Genomic DNA, 23282 nt, shown 5'->3' with positions numbered 1-23282 from the left:
ATTTATTTATATGTGGTGCTGAGAATCCAACCCAGTGTTCCACTCATGGAAGGCAAGCGCTCTACCACTGAGCACAATTCCAGCCCACTGTGACTTCTAAAATGGACGTGTTCCTTTCTCCTCCTCTCTCCCTGCTCCCTAATCTCACCCCCTCCCTAATCTCAGGGGAAACAGGATGACCTTCTTCCCCATCCTAGGCGGAGAGATCTGACTTTGACACACACCCACCAATAAGGAAAGAAGTAAGTCAGACTTAGGGGAGGCACCAGAAGATCTCAGAGATGACTGTCTCCCCAATTAACAAGTGAATTGTAACCCTGAACAGAGAGCACTTGGAATGTGGACTTTGGATCACTTGTAAAGCCTCGGTTCCCCCTGGTAGGCAGAATCCCAGCCTTTGGGACAGTCCCCTGAGCTCCTGGGCTAGCAAAGCAATAAAACTTCTTTTCCCTTTTTTCTTCCTCAATATTGGATTGGCACTGGGGACAAGGTAGTGATGGACTCCAGGGCGGGGACCAGGGAGGTGGGGACCTGGAGGCTGTGCAGGCAGCCCCAGGGCTGACTGGGGACATGTACTGGGGACTGGGATTGTCCTGGGCAGGCCACATGGGCCCCTTCTGATAAATCCTGAGGAGTCCCGAAGAGGAGAGAAAATCATTTTCTCTTTACCCTTCATTGTTGTGAGTTGGTGAGGACCCCTGAGACAAGACAGAGTGACAAGAGAGAAGCAGACTGAAGTTTACGACAGGTACAGCTCGTGCAGACACGGGAGACACTCAGAGAATCGAATCAGTCTCAAAAATGTGGCTTTGAGGTCGTGAAGCCTAACCCTCAACAAGAAGGTGGAGAAGGCTGGGCGTGGCTCAGCGTGGGGCACTTGACTGGCAGGTGCCAGGCCTTTTCCCGCCCCATCAGGGAAAGGAAAAGGGGAGTGAGTTGGGGGGGGGGCTTATGAAAGGGGGGCAGGGGGGAGCAAACAAAAGTTTTGTTGTGCAGATTCCAGGGGCTCTGAGGGTCTGGCACAGACACACTAGAGCAGAGAGGGCAAGCGATTTCCTTTACAGATGTAAATTTCCCTTGCAAAAAACAGCTCCCTGTTCCCAAGCTTTTCCAGTATCTGTAGTTTCTCCAGATAACCAGCCCATGATGATCATCTGCCAAAGGGCACGTCTGGTCCCCCACAGTCCTAATTTGCTGTAGCTTCTCTAGTTCCCATCAGCGCCTAGAAATGGAGCAGCTACTCTCTTGTGCTGTGAAGGTCCCCCCTGCCTGGGCTGGAGCTAGGGAATGTGGGACAGTGCCTCTGGGTAGTGTTGATGACAACCACCTCTTACATGCAAGCATAGTCAGGTGCCAGGGGAATACTGTAAATGATGGATTGCTGGGCACTCACTAGCTGTCTTTATTGTTTGATTGATTTTTGAATTTGTTTTAAAATTTGTAGGTGGACACAATATCTTTATTCGTTGACTGTTACATGGTGCTAAGGATTGAACCCAGGGCCCCATGCATGTGAGGCAAGTGCTCTACCACTGAGCTATAGCCCCAGCCCAATTTATTGATTGATTGATTTCGGTACCAGGGATTGAACCCAAGGGTGCCTAACCACTGAGCCACATCCCCAGCCCTTTTTATTTTAAGTCGGGGGTCTCATTAAGTTGCTTAGACCCTCACCAAGTTGCTGATACAGACTTTGAACTTGTGATGATACTCCTGCTTCAGCCTTGAGAGCTGCTGGGATTGCCGGCCACCACCGGATGGCATCTTTATTCTTATGCACGTGTAAAGAAGAAAATGGAGGAGGAAGAAGGAGAAGGGGAAGAAGTAAGGGAGAAAGGAGAGAGGAAATGTCCCCACATCCCAAGCCCTGTTCACTACCCGGGTATTTTATAATTCCCTGCCTTCTGCGGGCATCCTGTCTCTCCTTGATTCAGGAATGCCCCGAATGGTTCTGAGTGCAGGACGAAGCCGTCTTGCTAGTTCAACAGGACCTGCTCTAACCCCAGGGAGCCAGTGACACCAGGGAATGGCAGGTGGGGCCCGTAGGGAAGTCCCCAACTTGGTAGACAGAACCAGGCTTTGTAACCAGATGGCCCTGGGCTTGGGTGTCACTTTGGTGTCCCCAGGAAGCCAAGCCTCAGTTTCCTCATCTGTAAAGGGTGGGATAATGTTGACCTAATAGCCTAGGGGGCACACAGCAGGTGCCCAATAAATATCACTGGTTGCCTTCAAGGGAGGCGAGCTTGAGGATGCTTTAGGGGCCATGACGTAAGCAGCCAAATGATGTGACTGCCCAGATGGTCACACTGATACCCTGTGTCAGAGACAGATTAACAAGAGGAAAGAGTAGCAGATCTATTTGACTGAAGTTCTGTGGGACCCGGATCCTTCAGGAAAGAAGACCCAGAGACCAGAGAAAACAGTCTATTGTTGGGCTTAGTTCCACGAAGCGGGGACGCTGTGTAGAAACACAGTGGATTGGACAAAACCTAAAGGGCAAGCCAGCCCTGTCCACAAGAGGCCCCTTGGCCTCTGATCCAACTTCCTTCGTCTGAGATGAGGGCCTTCAAGAGAGAAGGCGAGAGTTCTGTGTCCAGGTTTTAGGGCTGGCTTTGGGGAGAGGGCCTCCCGTTTCTGTGACCTAGGGCCAGTGGGAAAGAGGAGGACAGAAGGTTCAGAGGGTCCTGGCTTCTGAACTGCTCCTTAGGCCTTCCTACATCCTTTATTTTTAAATTTTTGGTACTAGGGATTAAACCCAGGGGCACTTAACCACTGAGTCACATCCCCAGCTTTTTATATATATATCTTTTTTTATTTTTTATTTAGAGACAGGGTCTCTCTGCTTAGGCCTTCAATAAGTTGCTGAGGCTGGCTTTGAACTTGTGATCCTCCTGCCTCAGCCTCCCGAGCTGCTGATACCAACATCCTTTAGTTCAAAGTACTTAGCATGCCAACTGCTCTACAGCACAGCTTTGCCCCCCAAAGAACTATCTCACTGTATCTCAGGACCCCATGAGTTGGGCATTATTGACTGTCCCCCCCTTATGAGAACACTGGGTACAGAGAAGTTAGTGGCATGCTCAGAGCCACACAGCTGGTAAGGAGCACAACCAAGATTCAAATTGATGCATTTCTGACTCCAGAGCCCAGCAGGGGCTCCTGGAAGTGTTTTGGTCCCCTTCTTCCAAGCCCAGAGCCCTGAAAGCTCCCCTCTCTTCCCTACCTGGAGTCTGCTCACCTGCAGGTGGTGGTTTTACTTGGCTCCAGGGCACAGGTGGTTCCAATCCCCTGAGCCTTCAGCACCCACACAGTTTAGGGAGCCATCATCCAGGAATCCGGGTTTGCAGGCTGATGCTGCCATCTTGTGGTGATGTCCTGTCACTGCAACAATCAGGCAGCGCTGATTCACTGGGGTCTTTCTTTCCAGGGTTCCTGGGTCCCCACAGGACACAGGTCCTGGGAAGTAACATATCACCCATCATCGATTCTAACTCAACCACATGCTGACTCTAATCACCTCCCTTTGCCACTTGCCGGTTCAGCAGCTCCTTTGGAAAGTTCTAGACTCCTGCGAACTCCAGCCCTTGGCCCTTCTGCCCCTCCATCCTCCAGGTGTCTCTTGCCAGCTCCGAGCCCCCAGTCGATCTCGTCAGTGAAGTCCTAGCAGTACCTAAACTCCACCACCATGGCCTCCTGCTGGTTCCGTGGGCCGCTGTTACCGCTGTTGACCGGTGACGAGTCCTTGCTTCCCTGATGTTGAAGAATAATACCAGAGAAGCACGCCGAGGCAAGGTCAGAGTAGAAATTAGGAGTTTATTAAAGGACAGCAGAAAAGACTTCTCCCGGAGGAAGAAGGGGACCCAAGAGGTGGAATCCGTGGAAGTGCGGTTGTCTCCCCTTTTTATAGTTCTTTCAGTGATGGAATGTAGGTGGGAAGGCCCGAGGGGCGGGACACAGGTGGGCCAAAGAAGAAATCTGGGCAGGAAAGACTTCATTAACATTTCTTTGGGATGGGCTGTGGGCCTAGGGCTTTTCTCAGGACTTCATTAACATTTCATGAGTTGTCCTGTGTTTCCCGGAATTCATTCTCTACCTGGCCTCCATTTTAGATCTTACTTGATATTAGACCCGATTTACCTAACTACACTGACTACCTAATTTTAAATCTGGTTTCATTGCCAGGCCCCGGATGGACACGCCCTGGATGGATGCCCTGGACGGACACGCCCTGGGTGGACACGCCCTGGCCTCCCTGGAGTCACTAGCAGGCCAGTGGTTCTGCTGGAATTTGCAGTTGCCAGGCAGAGACAGGCAGTCCCCAGCCCTCGTCCTGGCCCCTGCTCTCCACCTTCATCCTCTACTTGCTGACCCAGATGCTCTGGCTCCTGCGTCCTGCCTTACAGAGGAGACAGATGCCCCCAGTTCGCCATGTTCCTACTCCTCAGCCCCAACTCTGCTCCACCCGCCCGGTCTCTCTTCTCAGCTCCCGCTAAGGCTGGCCCCTCCGGGGCTCCAGGTGCCTCCATCTGCCCAGGCGCCTCTCAGCCCTCTGCCTTCTCGAGGCCACGCTCTATTGAATGCTTTCCACTGTCTTTTGCTTTCTTGGGTTGTGGTTGGGTTGTGGCTTTTTGTGGACGCGTAACCTGTTTGTAGACCAGTGGGCAAATCCTCGGTGCGGAGTTTATGAATGACCACAAAGTGGACGCACCCACAGCACCAGCACCCAGACCAAGGCACCAAGTGCTCTGGGGCCCCAGCAGCTCCTCGATTCTGGTCACTGTGGCTCAAACCCAGGAGCCCTGAAGGCAGTGGTTGGTGTCCACCATTTATGATGCTGCAGCTGCTGTGGTCAGGGACGAGGTCTCTGCCCTGGTGTCAGGGGCCCCACTCAGGAGACTCAACGACTCAAAGACTGGGGTCACCTGAGCGTCCTCACTTACTGTGTCTGGGTGACTCTGGCTGTTGGCAGGAACCTCAACTGGGATTACTGGCCACAACATGCAGCTTCTTTATTTGACTGCTCAGGCCTCCTCCTATCATGAGAGTGTCACAAGGAGGACATCTGGGTGCCCCCACCCACCACAGTACTGGGGGTTGAGCCCAGGGGTACTTTCCCGCTGAGCCCCACTCCCAGCCTTTTCTATGTGTGTATTTAGAGACAGGCCCTTGCTGAGTTGCTGAGGCTGGCCTCAGCCTCCTGAGGGATCACAGGTGTGCACCATGGCACCTGGCAGAGATTCACACAGTGTTATGACCTGATCTTAGAAGGTCTCTTCTGCTGTACCCTGTGGGTCAAGGAGTCACAAAGGTCCTCCTGAGTTCCAAGGAGAGGAACAGACTTCCCCTCTTGATGAAAAAGTGTCAAGATCAGTGGGAAGAAGAGCGTATCAGATGGGTGTACTGGAAAATGGAACCTGCCCCGATGGGCACATGGCCTAGTATTCCTTATTCTGCTGATGTCATATATTTATACATTTCCCCCTAGTGTTTATTTTTCTAATTGCAGTTTAGTTACACTAGCATTACTTTGGATAGTGTTACCTTGATGTATCTCTTTTAGACCCTTTTAATTTTATCAGATGTCCTTGTATGTAAGCTGTGTTTCTTATAAGTGGCACTTTTTTTTTAAAAGTCCATTCTGACTTCTTTACGTTGTACTTGGAGTCTTTTGTCCATTTACATTTTATATAATTATTGGTAGACAGATGAACATTGGAGTTTAACTCCAGTGTTTTTTTTCTTATTATTATTATTATCCCAAATGGTCTAGACTCCTTTTCCTCCTCTTCCTCCTCCTCCTCCTCCTCCTCCTCCTTCTTCCATTGGGGCTTGAGTAATTGAAAAAATTATTCATTTTTCACATTTTTGTGTTTGATATTCAGTGGAGATTATGTTTATCCATACATGATATCTACTCAAGTTCAATATCAATGAACAAGTTTCCCACTTTCCCAGGTAATGGGGGTGCCTTAGAACACTTTAATTCCACTTACTGCACCCCAACTTTTGTGTTGCTATCTCAAATAATTATTCGGCATTATTTAATACTCACGAGGCACTGCGTTTTCCCTTTCCACAGCCCCCGTTAATTTCTGTGTACTGGAAGAGGCCTTCCCCTCCTCATTTCTTTCTGCACTTACTTCCTCTGGGAATCCTTTGTCTGAGGACTCCTGTGGGTATTTCTTTAATGTCAGCCTTTTAGAAACAAATGATTTCAGCTTATTGGTCTGGAAATGCCCCCTGCAGGAAAAGGTCGGGTGGAGGTGGAGGTGGAGGTGCAGGTGGAGTTGGAGGTGGAGGTGGAGGTAGAGGTGGAGGTGGAGGTAGAGGTGGAGGTGGAGGTGGAGGTGGAGGTGGAGGTACAGGTGGAGGTAGAAGTAGAGGTTGAGGTGCGGGTGCAGGTGGAGGTGGAGGTACAGGTCAAAGTGGAGGTGGAGTTGTGGGTGGAAGTGGAGGTGGAGGTGGAGGTACAGGTGGAGGTGCAGGTGTAGGTGTAGGTGGAGTTGGAGGTGTAGGTGTAGGTGTAGGTGCAGGTGGAGGTGGAGGTGCAGGTGGAGTTGTAGGTGTAGGTGGAGGTGGAGGTGGAGGTGCAGATGTAGGTGGTGGTGTAGGTGTAGGTGCAGGTGTAGGTACAGGTGGAGGTGGAGGTGGAGGCACAGGTGGAGGTGCAGGTGTAGGTGTAGGTGTAGGTACAGGTGGAGGTGCAGGTGTAGGTGTAGGTGGAGGTCAGGTGGAGGTGCAGGTGTAGGTGGAGGTGGAGGTACAGGTGGAGGTGCAGGTGGAGGTGGAGGTACAGGTGGAGGTGCAGGTGTAGGAGTAGGTGCAGGTGGTGGTGTAGGTGTAGGTGCAGGTGTAGGTATAGGTGGAGGTGTAGGTGGAGATGGAGGTGTAGGTGGAGGTGGAGGTGCAGGTGTAGGTGGAGGTGGAGGTTCAGCTGGAGGTGCAGGTGTAGGTACAGGTGTAGGTGGAGGTGGAGGTGGAGTTGGAGGTACAGGCGAAGGTTGCCGAAGCCAAGTGCCAATGACTCGGCTTGGCACAGAATCACGAGCCACCACACAGCTCTGTAGGTTCAAACAGCAATTCTTTATTCCGGATCTCACACCAGCCTCCACACACGTTCACGGGCAGTCTCGTTCTGCCGCACACTTCACCTACTCCACGAGGCTTTTTCCAAAATCCCATTTTAATCTCACGAGAACTCAACGGGAACAAGCAACAGGAACACCCTAATCCCAGCAGCAATAATCTTCAACCTCAACTTCCCTAAAACCCATATTCTTAAACCGGGAAACGCCTTAAACCGGGAACACCCTAAGCCCAAGGACCGGGATACTTCCTCAAACCTGCAGGATACTTCCTCAAACCTGGATCCACCCTCGATCACCTTGAGCAGGGTCATCTTTCTCAAACACACAAGCAAGGTCGCAGCAAATTTCCAAGGCAAGTCCATTTGACATGGGGTACACTGGCAAGGATTACGATGCGTCAATACCTACTTGGTAATGGCCCTCAGCAGAAGGTAATGTGGAAGTGGAGGTGGAGGTGGAGGTACAGGTGGAGGTGTAGGTGTAGGTGGAGTTGGAGGTGCAGGTAGAGATGGAGGTGTAGGTGCAAGTGGAGGTGGTGGTGTAGGTGGAGGTGCAGGTGTAGGTGTAGGTGGAGTTGGAGGTGTAGGTGGAGTTGGAGGTGTAGGTACAGGTGGAGGTACAGGTGGTGGTGTAGGTGTAGGTGCAGGTGTAGGTGCAGGTGGAGGTGGTGGTGTAGGTGGAGGTGCAGGTATAGGTACAGGTGGAGGTGTAGGTGTAGGTGTAGGTGTAGGTGTAGGTGCAGGTGTAGGTGCAGGTGGAGGTGGTGGTGGAGGTGGAGGTGCAGGTGTAGGTACAGGTGGAGGTGGAGGTGCAGGTGTAGGTGCAGGTGTAGGTACAGGTGGAGGTGGAGGTACAGGTGTAGGTGTAGGTGTAGGTGGAGTTGGAGGTGCAGGTGTAGGTGCAGGTGTAGGTACAGGTGGAGGTGGAGGTACAGGTGTAAGTGGAGGTGTAGGTGGAGTTGGAGGTGTAGGTGTAGGTGCAGGTGGAGGTGCAGGTGGTGGTGTAGGTGGAGGTGCAGGTGTAGGTACAGGTGGAGGTACAGGTGGTGGTGCAGGTGTAGTACAGGTGGAGGTACAGGTGGAGGTACAGGTGGTGGTGTAGGTGGAGGTGCAGATGTAGGTACAGGTGGAGGTGGAGGTACAGGTGTAAGTGGAGGTGTAGGTGTAGGTGGAGTTGGAGGTGTAGGTGTAGGTGGAGGTGCAGGTGGAGGTGCAGGTGGTGGTGTAGGTGTAGGTGCAGGTGTAGGTACAGGTGGAGGTACAGGTGGTGGTGCAGGTGTAGGTACATGTGGAGGTACAGGTGGAGGTACAGGTGGTGGTGTAGGTGTAGGTGCAGGTGTAGGTACAGGTGGAGGTGGAGGTGCAGGTGTAGGTACAGGTGGAGGTACAGGTGGTGGTGTAGGTGTAGGTGCAGGTGTAGGTGCAGGTGGAGGTGGTGGTGGAGGTGGAGGTGCAGGTGTAGGTACAGGTGGAGGTGGAGGTGGAGGTGCAGCTGGAGGTGAAGGCAGTGCTCTCTGAGGCACAGTGGACAGGGCTGAGAAGAGAGGTGCAGGGCCCCTTGTCTTATGTGCCTAGCTGCAGGGCACTGCTCTTCCTATGTGGACCTAATGGAAGACCTTGCCATTGTCCCCACTGGTTACAATGGTGAGAATTTTGAATACTGCCCACTTTACCCCATGGGTCATTTTAAATGCTGAACCCGTGGCGGAGTCATCATGGTGATAATCCTCAGTGGTGGGAACTGTCATGGGGATGGGACATCATAATCAGGGACGTGACCAGTATCCTCTCTTGTCCTCCAACAGTGACCTTCTTATACTCTGCCATCATCTTGGTGTCCTGAAGTCCTACAGAACACCCACACACCCCAAGTGCTGTGCCTGCCTGTGACAGAGTTTCCAGGAATCACCGACCTTGCCTTGGGGAGGCCTCTTGGGTTAAGGAACCAGGTGGAGCATGTTCCGTCCCCAGTGACTGGGCTGGGCCACTCCATAGGGCTGCTGGGATGGCACCGACTCTGGTGCACCTGCTGACACCATCCCCCAATCCTGGTTAGAGTTGCCAAGTTCTCTCTCTCTCTCTCTCTCTCTCTCTCTCACACACACACACACACACACACACACACACACACACACACACAGTCTCAGCACCCTGGCAGACAGCAGCCTTCACATAGAGTCTGTCACAGAAGGACATCAGCATCTTCTCTTAGTAAGAAATTTCATAAAAACAAGTGGCTGAGTCTCACGGGATGGCCCACACCACCTTGACATTGGGGTCGGCCACAGAAACCAGGCCTCAGAACTTTGTCCATAGACCCAGGATCAATCATAGTTAGTCAGGAGGCTGAGGCAGGAGGCCGGCCTCAGCAACTTAGTGAGATCCTCTCTCAAAATAAACAGGCCTGGGATGCAGCTCGGTGGTAAGGCACCCTGGGATCAGTGCCTAGTACTGGGCGGGGACAGGTGGCTGTGACCTTTGCCTCCTTGTCTCCACACATGGTACCACCGAGAATCCACGTCTCAGAGAAGCCATCCAATGTGTAAGACAAGGCGCCTTCCAGAAAGCCGGGCCCAGTCGGGGCCTCGCTGAGCCTCCACGGCCCCTTGCCCACCTGCCTGCCCACCTCCAGGTGTGGCTCCGGAGTCCTGGGACCTAGGAGGGGCTGATGGATTTCGGAACGACTCCTTGACAAGGAAGCGTGGACCTCCACCCCACCCCCTCCCCAGCTTCCACCTTGGAAAGCCAGCACCTGGGGTCCCCCTTCTCCAGCTCCTCCGTCCATGCAGGGCAGGGGGACGGGAGACGCAGCATCCTGCCAGGAATGGGGACTCCTGATTCCTGGGCCAGCTCTAGGAAGGCTGGGCTTTCCCCGGGCAGGGGCTGGACAGGCGCTTCCCACCACAGCGGGAGGGGGCTCGGCTTGCTGCTGGGTGGGGGGCAGCGGGAGGCTGGGCACGGACAGCCCTGGGCCCGGGACCTGCCGGACAGGGGTCTCAGAGTGGGGGAGTCCCAAGATGGACAGTGGACTCTCAGCCACCACAATGAGACCGACCTTCCTTCCTCTTTCTTTCTTTCTCTCTCTCTCTCTCTCTCACACACACACACACACACACACACACACACACACTGTCCAGGGCTCTGCCTCCCTACAAGGCCATCTGCTCCCTCAGACAGCAGGTCCCCCGTCCTGTGTCCTGGTAACGTCCGTCTGAGACCCGCCCACAGGCACATGCTCCCTGCACAGAGGGGTGGCTGAGTGATCCTGGCACAGGCTCCAGGAGGTCAGGGCTGCAGGGACCGTGGGCACCATGCACTCCTGGGCTTGAGCAGGTGGAGTTCCATGGCCAGATACACCAGGGACACGGGTGGTCCCAGGAGAGCAGCTTCTTCACGGGACTCTGGCCCTCCATGTGCTGATGGGCATGGGGCCTCTCCAAGAAGGGGCAGAGGAGCACTCACCCCAGACTTCAGGAGACCATAGGCTCTCCTCAGAGACACAGTGCATGCTGGGAAACGTGGGTCCAGCTCCAACTCACACAAGGAAACCTGAGGACCATGTCGCAGAGGGGACCAGATTAAATGACCCGTCACCAATAATACGGCATCTTTGTAAAAATAGAAAAGGGGACTCCCTCATCCCCAGTCACCTCCATCTCGGGGAAAATTGACAGCACTGTATTGATTTTATTAGAACAAGACTCTGCTGCCATCTGCTGGAAACAGTCCATGCACAGCTCCCTGCTGCCTGTGGGTGGTGCCTCGCCCGCTCGGTGGGCTGCTGTTGTCCAGTGCGTAACCAGCCCAACCATGCATGGCAGCCCTTCAGCCCTGTCGCCCTGCATACTCTTCTCCTGGCCCAGGTGAGGGCTCTGGACTGACCCCTCCGCCTCAGCCCCTGGAGGTGTCTTCTGCACGGGGAGGCAGGGATGCTGGGGCCTCTCTCAACCCATGACCCAGCCCCTGGCAGACTCAAATGAGCCTTGAACAGATCCATGATCCTGCATGCGGGCAGCCCGACAGCACAGGGCCCAGGTGCAGAGCCAGGGGACTCACTCTGGGTCGTAGGGAAGTCCTTTTCCCTCTCTGTGCCAGTTTTCTGTTCTGCACAATGGGTGTGATCATGTGCAGGGCTCAGAGCTGAAGACCCACAGTGCCGCCCCTGGCCTTACAGAATTCTGAGAGGAACAGGACAGTCCTTCCCGATTGCTGATGACAGATGTCAAGAAGACAGCACACGACCTGGACGTTTTTATTAGACTAGGAAATATAATTTATTTCATAAAAATTAATTCTGTTACAAGAGGAATGCTCAACGTTATGTACAGGTTGGAGTTTACAGAATCAACACGGGGGATGGGGGCCGTCCCTGGGTCCTGTGCCCCTGGGGACATAGAACGGTGCCCATGGCCCAGGCAGGGGTCCAGCCCTTTGTCCCCAGGACAGCGGCCCCCTTCCCGGGCTCCAGGCTCAGTTGCCTGGGAGCTGGGGAAGGGGACTGGGGGGCCCGGTTGGCCCAGGAGATGAGGCGGCCCCTGGCCCGGGTGCCAAAGCCCGGGGCAGGGAAGGCAGAGGCACGTAGGAGATGCACTGACACCCTGTGGACTGGGGGACAGAGAAGGGTCCCCACCTCCAGGTGTGCAAGCCTGGGGCGGAGAGGAGGCCACGCCCCCCACGCAGGTGGGGACAGGCGCAGCTTCCCAGAGGGGCATCCTCTGTGCCCAGGGAGAAACGCAGGCGCACACACACCGGAGGGACGAGAGACGGGACACCCCTGTGCGGCCCTGAGAGGCCCCTGCGCCCACGCTGCTCCTCAGGAAGGAGTCAGAGCTGCCTCCGATCCCACCCCGAGGAGGCCGTGTGGGGGCGACTGCTGGAAGGGCCCGGCCGTTGGTTCTGAGCTCCAGGCGCTGGTCCACAATTTCTGGAAGTCAGATTGGAACTGGCTGGCTGGGCCCCCCCCACCCCCACCAAGATCCCCTGTCCTGGGAGGCGGAGGGGACATAGCAGGCAGATTGTGGCAACTTTATCCATGAGGGGTCACTTCCAAAACCCAGAGAAGGGTGTGGGCCCCAGACAGCTGCAGGGCCTTCGAGGCATAAAAAGGATGTTAGGCCCAGAGAAGGCAGTGATGTGCCTCAGGTCACACAGCAGTTTCAGGGCAGAGATGAAACTCAATTCCTGCTCTTGAGCTGCAGGTGGGTGTTTGGAGCCTGTGAGGGGGCAGCACCAGCAGAGCCCACCATGGACTGTGACCTCCAGACAGAAAGAGGCCCTCAGCTGTGCTGGTAAACAGTGGCATGGGGCGGGGACAACCCACAGGAGCGGGTTGGTACAACAGGCTCACTGCAGCCCTGAGGCAGCGCCACAGAGCCACCTGGGCCAGAGCCCAGAACCCCGCCCAGGGCAGGAATCCCCTCGACAGCCTCCAGCAGGCCTCCCCTGCCTGTGGCCAGCCCTGCTCCAGTGGTGGGCGGAAGGAGCCCCAGGAGCCCCCAGGTGCACTGCAGGGAGGCCAGGCTGGGGACACCCTGGGACCACAGCCCTAACACCTGCTCCCCTCTCAGGAGACCAGAGTGGCAAAGGCCGAGGTGCCAAGACTGGCCCCTGCCTTGCCTCCGGGACCCAGGGGGAGCAGCCTTGGATGAACCCCCTGTCCACTGTGAGGTCCTGGTCCTTGCCCTGTGGTCAGGCCAAAAGGGGCCGGGAACTTGTTTCTCCTTAGAGGCCCTTGGAACATTCCAGAACAGGCTGGGGGGGGCAGCTCCTCCATCCTGGGAGCCCCACCCACTTCCACGCAGCAGTGATGGGGGTTGAAGGAGGCGCCTGCTGGGATCAGAGGTGGGGCTGGGACTCTCTCCACACTCCTGGGGACACGCGGTCTCCCCACCCAGGCTGACAGCAACACCTGCCCCAACGCCACCCCAGAGCCACAAGGGGTGACAGGCCTCTGACAGCCCCTTCCGTGGCACGGGAGCAGAGGCTGGGCAAGGGCAGACCGTGGGTCCTGGGTGGCAGGAGTCCCCTGGTCTGAGGCTGCTGGCTGGGTGGGGCTGCAGTGACCCAGGCTCAGCTCCTGGGGGCCACGCCAGGCCACACGCCTCCCAGGAGCCACCAGACCAGGAAGACAGAAGGGCCTTCGCCCGGCCACAGCTGCCCGGCCCCTGACCTGCTCCTCCCGGGGTCTGCGGGCTGTGGGAGGGCCCTGTCCTGGTCCCCGGGGGCAACTTGGGCCAAGAGCCTGCCTGACCGCTCCCTTCACCACTGGGAACTGAGGCCTTTAGTCCAAAAAGATCCCTCAGCAGCAGAGAACCTCAGTCTCAGAGTCCACTCAGTCTCTCCCTGACACACGCACACCCGCGTGCACACACACACACACACACACTCGGCCAGAACACACCCACTCTCACCTGTACTGGGGGAAAAAAGTTTTCCATTTTTTTTTGTTCATTTTCTTTCTTTCTTTTTTTTTTTCTTAAAAAGGACCTATCCAAATATCTGGATAAAAAATGGTTTGCGTTTCCTAAGAAACTGGGCTTTCCCTTCCCTGGGGGGCGTTTCTCTTCCCTGGGCCCCGCTGGCCGGAGGCGCCTGCTTGCCCTCCTTCCCTTCTTGCCTGTGGACGGGGAGCGTCGGTGGGGACCTGGGGGGAGAGGGAGAGGGAGTGGGCTGGAGGAGTCCGCAGCGGAGGGAGAGGGAGAGGGAGTGTGAGAACGGAACTGACCCCGAGGGACCTGGAACAGGGCAGGAGGTGGGTGGAGGGAGGGCCACCTCCTGGCCCCGCGAACTGCCCCGGGCCTGCCCCAGCTCCCACGGGGAGTGAGGCCAGGGACGAGCACCAGCCCTCTGGGCAGCGCAGGGCGTGGCTTTTCTAAGGCTGGTTGTGGTCGGACGGGGGAGGAGCGGGGGCAACTCCAGCTGTCAGCCTCCATGAGGAGGCTGCCCCGGCCTCCAGGCACGGCCACCACCTGTCTCTGATGGCCCGTGGTTCTGGGCACTCAGCAGTCCCCGTCAGTGGCCATGGCCACCAGCATCTCGCTCTTGCCCATCTCCTCCAAGGCACTCGCCAGGCTGTTGAGGTCCCCGTCGTCCTGCTGCAGAGCTTCCCAGAGGTCCAGGATCACGCCCGTGGGGCTCGCTTTGGTGGCAAAGTAATTCAGGTACCTGGAGTGGGAAGGAGAGGGGCATGTGGCACGTGGAGCGCTCAGTGCCTCCCAGGAGCCTGGGGTGGAGGAAGCACAGGAGGTGGGGAGACTTGGGCTCCAGTGTCCCGTAGTCCTGGGTCTGAATCCCAGCAGGCTGAGGGGCCCTGGCAAGTCAGTGGCCCTCTCGGAGCCTCAGTCTCGTCTCTTAAATGGGAACCTGTCAGTCAACTCCCGGCATGGCAGACAGGATCCACGCTCACACAAAGCAAGGGTCTAGCCTTCTCTCGTCCTGTCCACAGGACAGGCTGGGGGCGGGCTGGGGGCGGGGCGACACGGCCAGTCTCTCCTCTGCCTCTGCCCGGTTCTCTTTTGGTACCAGATATTGAACCCAGGGGCTCTTTACCACAGAGGCGCATCCCCAACCATTTTTATTTTGAGTCAGGGCCTCACTAAGTTGCTGAGGCTGGCTTTGAACTTGCGATCCTCCTGCCTCTGCCTCCCAAGCTGCTGGGGCGACAGGCCTTCGCCATCCACGGGGCTTCCTCCCCCTCATTCCCTGCCTGGTCTTGCCCCATGGACTCCTGAGAGCAGGAACAGGGCCTGCGCCATCTGAGAGTCCCACTCGTCATTTCCAGTAAGATCTGGTCTACAGCACCTGCTCGGGGCAGGGTGGACATTGAATGAGTCACTTTTGTCATCACAGGCCTCTAGCATGGGAAGTTCTCACAAAGAGTTTTTTTTAATTAAAAATATTTGTTTTTAGTTGTAGGTGGATTATCCTCATTTATTCATTTATTTTTCTGTGGTGCTGAGGACCGAACCCAGGGCCTCCCACGTGTGAGGCAAGTGCTCTACCACGGAGCCCCAGCCCCAGCCTCACAATGAGTTTGACACCGAGGTGTGTTCTGTCACTGGGCAAGTGTTTTGGGGACATCTGCTCTGTCCCTGGCACTGAGGTGCTGGAGGTGACCCCACCTAGCTGGTGCCTGGGCTTGGTCTGATTCTCAGGTCGTCCCCCAGATGGGCAGGTGAGGCGTGTTGCAGACCACGGTGGGAGGGCACAGCCTGGAGAGTGAGGTGATCTGCAGCCGGCCTGGCTCGGAGGCTGGCGCTCGGAGCTCAACCCTCCACCCCGGAGCAGCACCCCCAGACTTAGCGCCTCCACACGGAGCTCCTGACCTGCCATCAATGGTGGAGACTGATGCCACCCCTGTCTACCAGACCGAGGACGAGGCCACCTGGGCTCTGGTCCCGGACACTCACCGGTCCATGGAGAGCTTCTGCGCCAGCAGCCGCCAGTCACTGCCCCGCGAGCTGGGGGCGTCGAGGCTGTGGCATATCTTTTGGCGGATGGACAGCGGGATCTTGAAGGCATAGGGTCCCAGCTGGGTGGTGACGGCGCTGCCGGGCGCAGAGCAGAGGGCGTCCAAGGAGCCAGCAGGAGTCTGGAGGGGAGGAAAGAGGGCCGTGGTGCTGGGCGTCTGCTGCTCTGGGCTCCCTGCCCTGGCCAGCTGCTCAGGCCAGGACCTCTTCCCCCAGGAGCAGGCTCCTTCCCAAGCCCCAGGACGTGTGGCTGCTCCCTGGCCCTCAGGGGCGTGTCATAGGCTTCTATTGTCACGGTAGGTGTCTGCTCCTGGCTAAGGCTGACGCGTGGTCAGGAAGCCTGAAAAGCCCACTGCAGTGCAGCCCACGCAGACCAGTTTCTATAATGAGGAAACTACAGTCCAGAGGGGGCAGAGCCCAGGGTCCCCTGCGAGTGGGGGGCAGAGCTGGCGCAGGGCTCTTTCTACTGCACTGAGAGGAGGAGCAGCATTGTCACCCTGGGTGGCCTGGGCTTTTAAACCTCAGTCTGGTTGTACAGTGGCTGAGCACGGTGGCTCTGTCCTTGTGCCGACCTGGGTCCCATTGCTGTCGCGACTGTGGGATACCTGCCCTCCCTAAAACCTGCTTCCTCCTCTTCCAGACGTGGACCATCAACGGTCTCCCTGGGGTTGTGCCGATTTAGTGAGGTGACGCGTGTCACCTGGTCACATGTACCTTGCACAGGAATGGCACACAGTGATGGCTGTTAACCAGTGCTGCTCTGACTTGGGAGGTGAAGGAGAGGTCTTTGTGGGAGACGCATTTCTGCCCACGGGAGGGGACCCTGGGTCCGTGTGCCGCAGCCCGCCTCACCTCGGCCAGCGTGGTGTGCAGCTGGACTATCTGGCCCTCCCCTTCCACCTGCCGCACGCAGATCTTGCAGGTGAGCTCGGTGGCGGCCAGGCTGTGCCGCTCCAGGGTGAATGTGCAGTGCAGGGCCTTCTGGCTGCCACTCCAGATGTGACAGAAGGGGATCTCCTGCGGGAGGCAGGGGTCAGGGCCCAGCCAGTACTCTGGGGCCTGGAGGCCAGGAGGGTGGGGCCCTTGGGTGCATTCAGGACTCCCCTCAGAAGGAAAGGGGAGAAGAGCTGTGAAGCGCCCCGAAGCTGGCTGGCTGAGGGGGTGCCGGGGTGCCGGGGTGCCTGAGCCGGACACCTCGGGGTCCCCCGCTGCAGGGTGGGGCAGAGGCTGTCAGGACAGTTGCACACTCAGGTGGCCAGGCCTCTTTGAGCACGATGGGTGTGGGCTCTGTGTGACATGAGAGAGTGACAGGCTGTCACGGGCCCAGAGGCTGGGGTGTTCCTGAGGACACATGGAGACCGGCCGGGCAAGACAGAGGGCGTGAGGGCCGTGAGGGGCGAGGCTGGGACGGGGGCAGGAGCAGCCGGGTGCCCCCAGGCCCCCCAGGCCCCCCCCGCCGCCTCACCTGGTACTTGGCCAGCAGCTTGCTCCTCCAGTGGGCGTGGGGGACGTCGTGCAGGGAGAGGCGCAGGTTGTGGTAACTGTCCTTGAACAGCAGGGGCTTGGGCTCCTCCACCAGGTAGCCCCCCAGCGTCCGCTCCAGCTCTAGCACCTCCTGCGCCGGGGCGGGGGCAGGGACTGCATCAGGCTTGGCCTTGGACCTCTTCCACTAGCGGCTGAGGGGTGGGGCGCAGGGACCCTCCTGAGCACGTGCAGGACCCGGGGGACCCGGGGGACCCGTGAGCAAGTGCTTTGGGTGAATGGACGTGTGGGTAGATGGATAGATGAACAGGACAGCAGATGGACAAACAGACAACCAGACAGTGGGAGAGGGGAATGGATGAGTGGACTTAGATGGCTGGGCGGTGTGGACAGAGGGATGGAGAACTGTGGACAGACAGGAAGAGAAAGAAGGCTGTGGAAGTGGGTGTGGAAATGGGAGGAACATGAATAAAGGGATATTAAGCGGATGGAAGGGAGATGGCGGGGGACAGTGGGCTGTCACCAAGTAGGCCCATGAACAGAACTCAACATGGATGGACAGACAGACGAGGGGTTTAAGAAGCAAGCCCATCAGTAGACCTTTCGTCTTGATCTCCACACTTCTCTGGCCAGAGTGGACCAGCCAGTGCCCAGCACCAAGAGACCCAGGCCTAAGAGCATTCCCCAGCAGCCTCCAGCCCTTCCCGGGCCGCCTGGGCTCCAGACGGGTGGTCCCAGCAGGAGACCCTGTCCCCCCGGCCCTTCACCTATGGTGCCTCAGCCCACAACACGGGACGGACCACAGCCCAGGGAGGGAGGGGCAAGGGGCTGGCATTCTGCTCAGGCTGGACGCCACACCTGGGTGGCAGCCCTGCTCTGTCTGGATGCCCTTCCCTGCTGTCTTGGGCTCAGGTATGGTCACCCTCCCCATCTGCCCTCCTGCAGACCAGGAGCCCCGAGAGCCTCTGCCTGTCTCCCGCTTGAGGCTGCGGCCTGGTGCTGCGGCAGGAAGGGAGCCGGCAGCTGGCTGAGGCCTGGCCGTACCTTCAGGGCCACGGGCGTGTCCTCGAGGCAGTAGACCCTGAGGCTGTACTCCAGGGAGGTGCACAGGGCTGGGGCGAAGACGGCCAGCTGCAGCCGCTTGCAGGCTGCGCGGGAGTAGGACTCGCCCGTGAAGGCGTAGGTGCCCAGCTGGTCCAGCAGGATGTGGCAGGACCTGGCCTCCAGCTGGCAGTAGCAGGGGGTGTTCAGGGTCTCCTCGTCCAGGGTCACCACCTCCTGCAGGGCACAGAGGGTTGGCGTGCACAGGCCCTGGGCATGCTGGCGGGCCTCTGCGGGCCTCCCCGGCAGGTCGGGCAGCCTGCGCTCCTCACCTCCCAGTGGCCCTGGTGGGCCTGGGTCTTGAGCTGGAAGATCCAGTCACCAGCAGTGACCTCGGCACAGTGGGGCACCGTGAGGATGACCGGGCGGCACAGCAGGAGGCCCGTTGGCCCGCAGGTCACCGCGGGGCTCAGTACTGTCTGGGTCCCTTCTGACAGGGGGCTGGGGTCAAGCAGAGGGCAGAAAGGAGGCTGTGAGAGGAGGCTGAGGACTCTCAAGGGCACAGGCTGCTCTGGGCCTCCAGCTCTGCCCACAGCCTGGGCCGAGGGCAAGGCTCTGCCACCGAGCTCCGGACCCCGAGGTTTTGGGGACGGAGGAGGCAGAGGAATTGGCGCACCCTTAAAGCTGTTTCCAGAGTTTTGTGGTCACACCAGAGCACTCTCCACCAAGCCTTAGCACACGGCTTCAAAGGTTCTGCAATTTGGGGAACTTTTTTTTTTTGGTACCAGGGATTGAACCCAGGAGCGCTTAATCACTGAGCCACATCCCAGCCCTTTTTATATTTTTATGTAGAGACAGGGTCTCGCTGAGTTCCTTAGGGCCTCAATGATAAGTTGCTGAGGCTGGCTTTGAACTCATAATCCTCCTGCCTCAGCCTCCCAAGTGGCTAGGATTACAGGTCTGCGCCACCGCACTTGGCGGGAACGTTCTTAACAGATATGGCTACATCACCCTCCAGAGGGCTGGTACCAGTCTGTGCTCCCACCATCATGCCATGGAGGGCTAAGTGCCTGGGCTCTGGGAGGATGAAGATATTATTGTTTGGAAAAAAAAAAATCCTTGTGAATTCCTTAAGCAAAAATAATTCCCAATATCTCACAGATATTCATTAATTTCCACTACGAATTAGGTAGAATGTTTTCTCATAAACTACAGGTCACTGTGTGTGGTGGGGGGGAGGAGAGAGAGATCCCTGGTTCATATCCTTTGCTCATTTTCATCTTGAGATATTCAATTTTTCTTATTAGTTTATAAAGGCTTTTTACATAGTGAGGATATTAGCCCTTTGTCCTATTTGTAACCTGTCTGTCAACCACTCTCCACTTCTATGATTTATGGGCAGGTGGTGGGGAGGGAGGCAGAGTCGGGCAGCCGGGGTAGGGTGGTTCTCTACTCACAGGGTGCTTTCCGCCTTGTTGATAAGCAGGTACATCTCGTAGAACTTGCCCTGGGGAATGGCTCCATTGGGCACCAGCAGGCTGACCCCTGGGGGGAGAGGGAGGTCAGCAGGGAGGGGGCAGGGGGGAGGGAGTCAGGAGAACAGGGCTGGGAGGTGGCTAGCACAGGGCAGAGAGGGAAAGACATCCGAGTGCCAAGCAGTCACCAGCCAGCGTCTGGGGTCTGGGGCCTGGATGCAAGGAGAGGCCCAGTCATGGCCTCTGCGGGCCTGTCCACTACACAGGGCTGCCGACACTGCCTGGGGCCTGAAGGTGTCGGCCCCTCACCCCTAGCTCAGGGCAAAGGCGGGACGGTGCTGATGACCAGTTTTGCACCGAGGTGGGCGCCCTTTCTCCACTGGAACCTGGGACAGTGCTCTGCAGGGCTGCTGAACTGTCCCTGACCAACAGGATGGTGAGGCTCTGCGAGTGGCTGACCCAAGGTGCCCCTGGCCTAGAAGGAGCAGAGGAGGACTGAACCCTGGGTCTTCCAGTTGGCACCTCTGTTTTACCGTCCCCTCTTGCCCTTGAACCCCACTGTCCCCATCTGAGAAATGGGGGGAGGGAAGCCCTGTCCTCTGCTGGCTGGGTGGTGAGCTGTGTAGGGACCGGCCGAGAGGCAGGGGACAGGCCCACCTGTGCCCGGGATGCTGAGCCTCCCGCCCAGGCAACCGAAGGTGCCGCTGACACTGCTGCCCGGGTCCCGGGGCAGGCCCAGGGGCTGCTGGGAGCCCAGGCTGGCGCTGCGCAGGTGCAGGAAGTGTGCGTCCCGGGAGAAGTCGCCAGGGTAGGTGCCCGGTGGGTAGGTGACCCCCAGCAGGTCGGCCCCATCTGGCCGGCCGGGCCCGGAGCTGGTGGTGCTGGAGCTGTAGACCTTGATCTTGAGGCTGGGCAGGGGGTCGAGCAGGGGCGAGTTGGTCATGGGGATCTTGTCGGCCGCGTCCTGCAGGGCGTACACGGGCCCGCGGTAGGCGCCGGCGCTGGCTGTCAGGTCGGGGGGCACCGAGGGGTGCAGGAGCTGAGGGTTGCCTGTCGGAGGGGGGTGACGGTCAGTCAGGCATGCCCCGCTGGCCGGGTCCTGCCCTGTCTGGGCTAGGTGCCCTCCTGTCCCACCCAAGGTCCAGCTGCAAAGGCTCGACGGCCACCCACTTCGGGAAGCTCTGGGCAAGCTCCGGAGAAACCCTGGGAGGGAGGAGGCAGCCCGGGCTCTGGTCACCCCTGGGCACCCCCAGGTCCCCTGCCTTGATGCCACCCCGGCTGCCCGGGTCCTTACTGGGCCTTGCTGTCTTGAAGTTGACTGGGTGAAAGCCCCCAGTGAGGGCAGCAGATGAGTCCGTGATGTCCGTGTCGAAGTCGCGACAGTTGCGGCGGTACACCACGGCGCCCACGGCCATGAGGACTGCCACCACCACCAAGATGGCCACCACGAGGCCCGTGTACAGGGCCACATCTCCCGAGGCCTCCAGGACTGCGGACACAGGAGGGCTACGTGAGGGGCAGGCCCGCTGGTCCCGTGCTGAGGTCAACTGAGGTCTGCCGTGGCAGGCTGGGGACTCGGGCCAGCCTGGGAGCCTCTGAGTCAGTCAGTTACTCTCTCTCTCTCTCTCTCTCTCTCTCTCTCTCTCTCTCTCTCTCTCTAAGTATTTTTATATGTTTTTAGTTGTGGATGGACCTTTATTCTATTTACTGACACGCGGTGCTGAGGATGGGACCCAGGGCCTCCCACAGGCCAGGCAAGTGCTCTGCCACCGAGCCCCAGCCCAGCCCCCAGCCCGTCTCTACACTAGTAAAATGGTCTCCAGACCCCGGGCAGCCTCCACCCACCAGTGAACTCACTGCTTCCTGCTGGGGAGACAGGGACTGTGACTCGGTGACACAGGGAGTGCGACTCGGGGACGCTGGCCACCTGATCTGTCCTATCAGAGCTGAGGCTGAAACCACAGTCTCACTCTGAGCCTGCTGCACTCGCATAGAACCAAGGTCCTGGTCCTCGGGATCTTCAAGTGCCCTTCCAAATGCTTTGCTGGGGGCGGGGGCGGGGGGGGGGGGCTGTGACATGAGCCATGGAGTGGGAGTGGTGGAAGACGGATGGGATGGAGGTGACCCATGTGACACGGGGAGGCTGTGGCTGGGAACACTCTCCAAGGCCAGGTCAACAGAACCTTCCATGATGACGACAATGTCCTATGTCTACAGTGTCCGCCCGCAGCCACAGAACATGTGGTCCCTGAGCAACCGAACGGGGCTGGAGCAAAAGCCCCATCGGTTCACTAAAGCTGACTGGGGGCTGGGCGCAGCGGCAGACACCTGGAATCCCAGCAGCTCAGAGGCCGAGGCAGGAGCATGGCCAGTTCAAAGCCAGCCCCAGTAAAAGTGAGGCCCTAAGCGGCTCAGCCAGACCCTGTCTCTAAATAAAATACAAAAGAGGGCTGGGGAGGGGGCTCAGTGGTCGAGGGCCCCTGAGTTCAATCCCCGGTACTCCCCTGATTTGCGTTTAATTTATTTAAATTTATTTAAATATAAGCTTCAAGAGCCACATGTGACCAGTGGCTATCACACTGGCCAGCTCAGGCAAAGCCAAGGTGGCAGCCGTTGACATGGCTGCCCTTCCGCTGGCCCTTCTGGGAGCTCCAGGAAGCACCCTGTGCTGTGGGCCTCAGTTGTAAGGCCACTTCCCTCTCCGATTCCCCCAGCCCAGGGGTCAGCCCGAGCCTTATGTCGCAGTAGGCCATGGCCTTCCGCCTGGACGTCTGCTCACTTCCGACAGCCGCCTGGCCCCTGCCCCCCAGTGGTCCACATTCTTGGGCTCCCCTGTGGACCACAGGTCCCTCGAAGGCCTGGGCTCCTACTTCCCGAGGCTCCTGCACTGCTCCCCACGTGGTGCGGCTCTGAACCTGGTGTCCTTGCCCACACTGGGGCCACTTGCCTCGTGATTTAAACTCTGGTCCCCTAGGGGGCTGGCCAAGGGCCTCACTGCTGGTCTCAGGATTCCAGAATTACGTGGACGCTGTACTTTAGTTACCACGGCCAGCCTGCCGGACGCTTTACTGCTCTGGACTGTGCAGTTCCGTGGCCATGGGGACCCGTGGGGCGGGGGCACAGGGCTCTCGGGACACAGGGCAGTGGGCATCTGGGGTGACTTGGGAGGTGCGGCCCAGCTGCCAGGTTGCAATACAGGGCACTGGGGTTGACAGGTGGGGCCCTGCCCGCTGGCCCTGCCCCACGGAGGGAGGCCAAGGGCACAGGGCTAAGAGCACCAGCTTTGGCCACATATTCTGGGCTCAAGCTCTGGTTCTGCTGTTTCCAGGGGGTCCCCAGGTAGGTCCCTCTGAGACTCGGTTTCCTGCCGGGCATGGGGGAGCCAGGGGTCTCTGGGGGCCTCCCCGTCAGCCCAGGGCCCGCCTGCCTGCCCACGATGGAGGGCAGATATGAAGCGTCCAAAGCAGGAGGAGCCCCAGGAGCTGGGCACGGTGGGTGCCGTCCACCTCCCTGCCCTGCCCCCACACCTGGAACCCCAGCCAGGGAGGACCGTGGGGCGAAAGAGGACAGCCGTGAGATGCACTTACGGTGGCTTTTGGGGTCGCTTAGAGTCCTCTTATCTGTTGAGGGAAATAAAGGGAGAGCCAGTGACACAGATGACAAGAAAGGATGCAGAGAGGGCGATGGACACGGCGCAGGTGAGGGTCAGCTGTGGGGGCGGAGGCAGGG

At 58.0% G+C, this 23282-nt stretch overlaps 1 protein-coding gene across 1 annotated transcript in view; it reads right to left on the bottom strand.

The window, feature by feature from the left end:
* Positions 1–12470: 12470 nt before the first annotated feature.
* Positions 12471–23282, bottom strand: part of Unc5b (unc-5 netrin receptor B) — a 73661-nt gene continuing 62849 nt past the window's right edge. Inside the window, exons 8-17 of the mRNA XM_077798396.1 lie at positions 23141–23173; positions 20848–21042; positions 20211–20603; positions 19536–19623; positions 18411–18579; positions 18082–18315; positions 17021–17170; positions 16408–16572; positions 15496–15677; positions 12471–14251 (exon numbers count right to left, since the gene is read on the bottom strand). Coding sequence (XP_077654522.1) covers positions 14086–14251; positions 15496–15677; positions 16408–16572; positions 17021–17170; positions 18082–18315; positions 18411–18579; positions 19536–19623; positions 20211–20603; positions 20848–21042; positions 23141–23173 — 1775 coding nt within the window. The 3' untranslated portion in view covers positions 12471–14085. The remainder of the gene's footprint in view (positions 14252–15495; positions 15678–16407; positions 16573–17020; positions 17171–18081; positions 18316–18410; positions 18580–19535; positions 19624–20210; positions 20604–20847; positions 21043–23140; positions 23174–23282) is intronic.

The sequence above is a fragment of the Urocitellus parryii genome, chromosome 5 (assembly GCF_045843805.1).
Source record: "Urocitellus parryii isolate mUroPar1 chromosome 5, mUroPar1.hap1, whole genome shotgun sequence".
Classification (NCBI taxonomy): Eukaryota; Metazoa; Chordata; class Mammalia; order Rodentia; family Sciuridae; genus Urocitellus; species Urocitellus parryii.
This window is presented reverse-complemented; position numbering and strand designations above follow the sequence as displayed.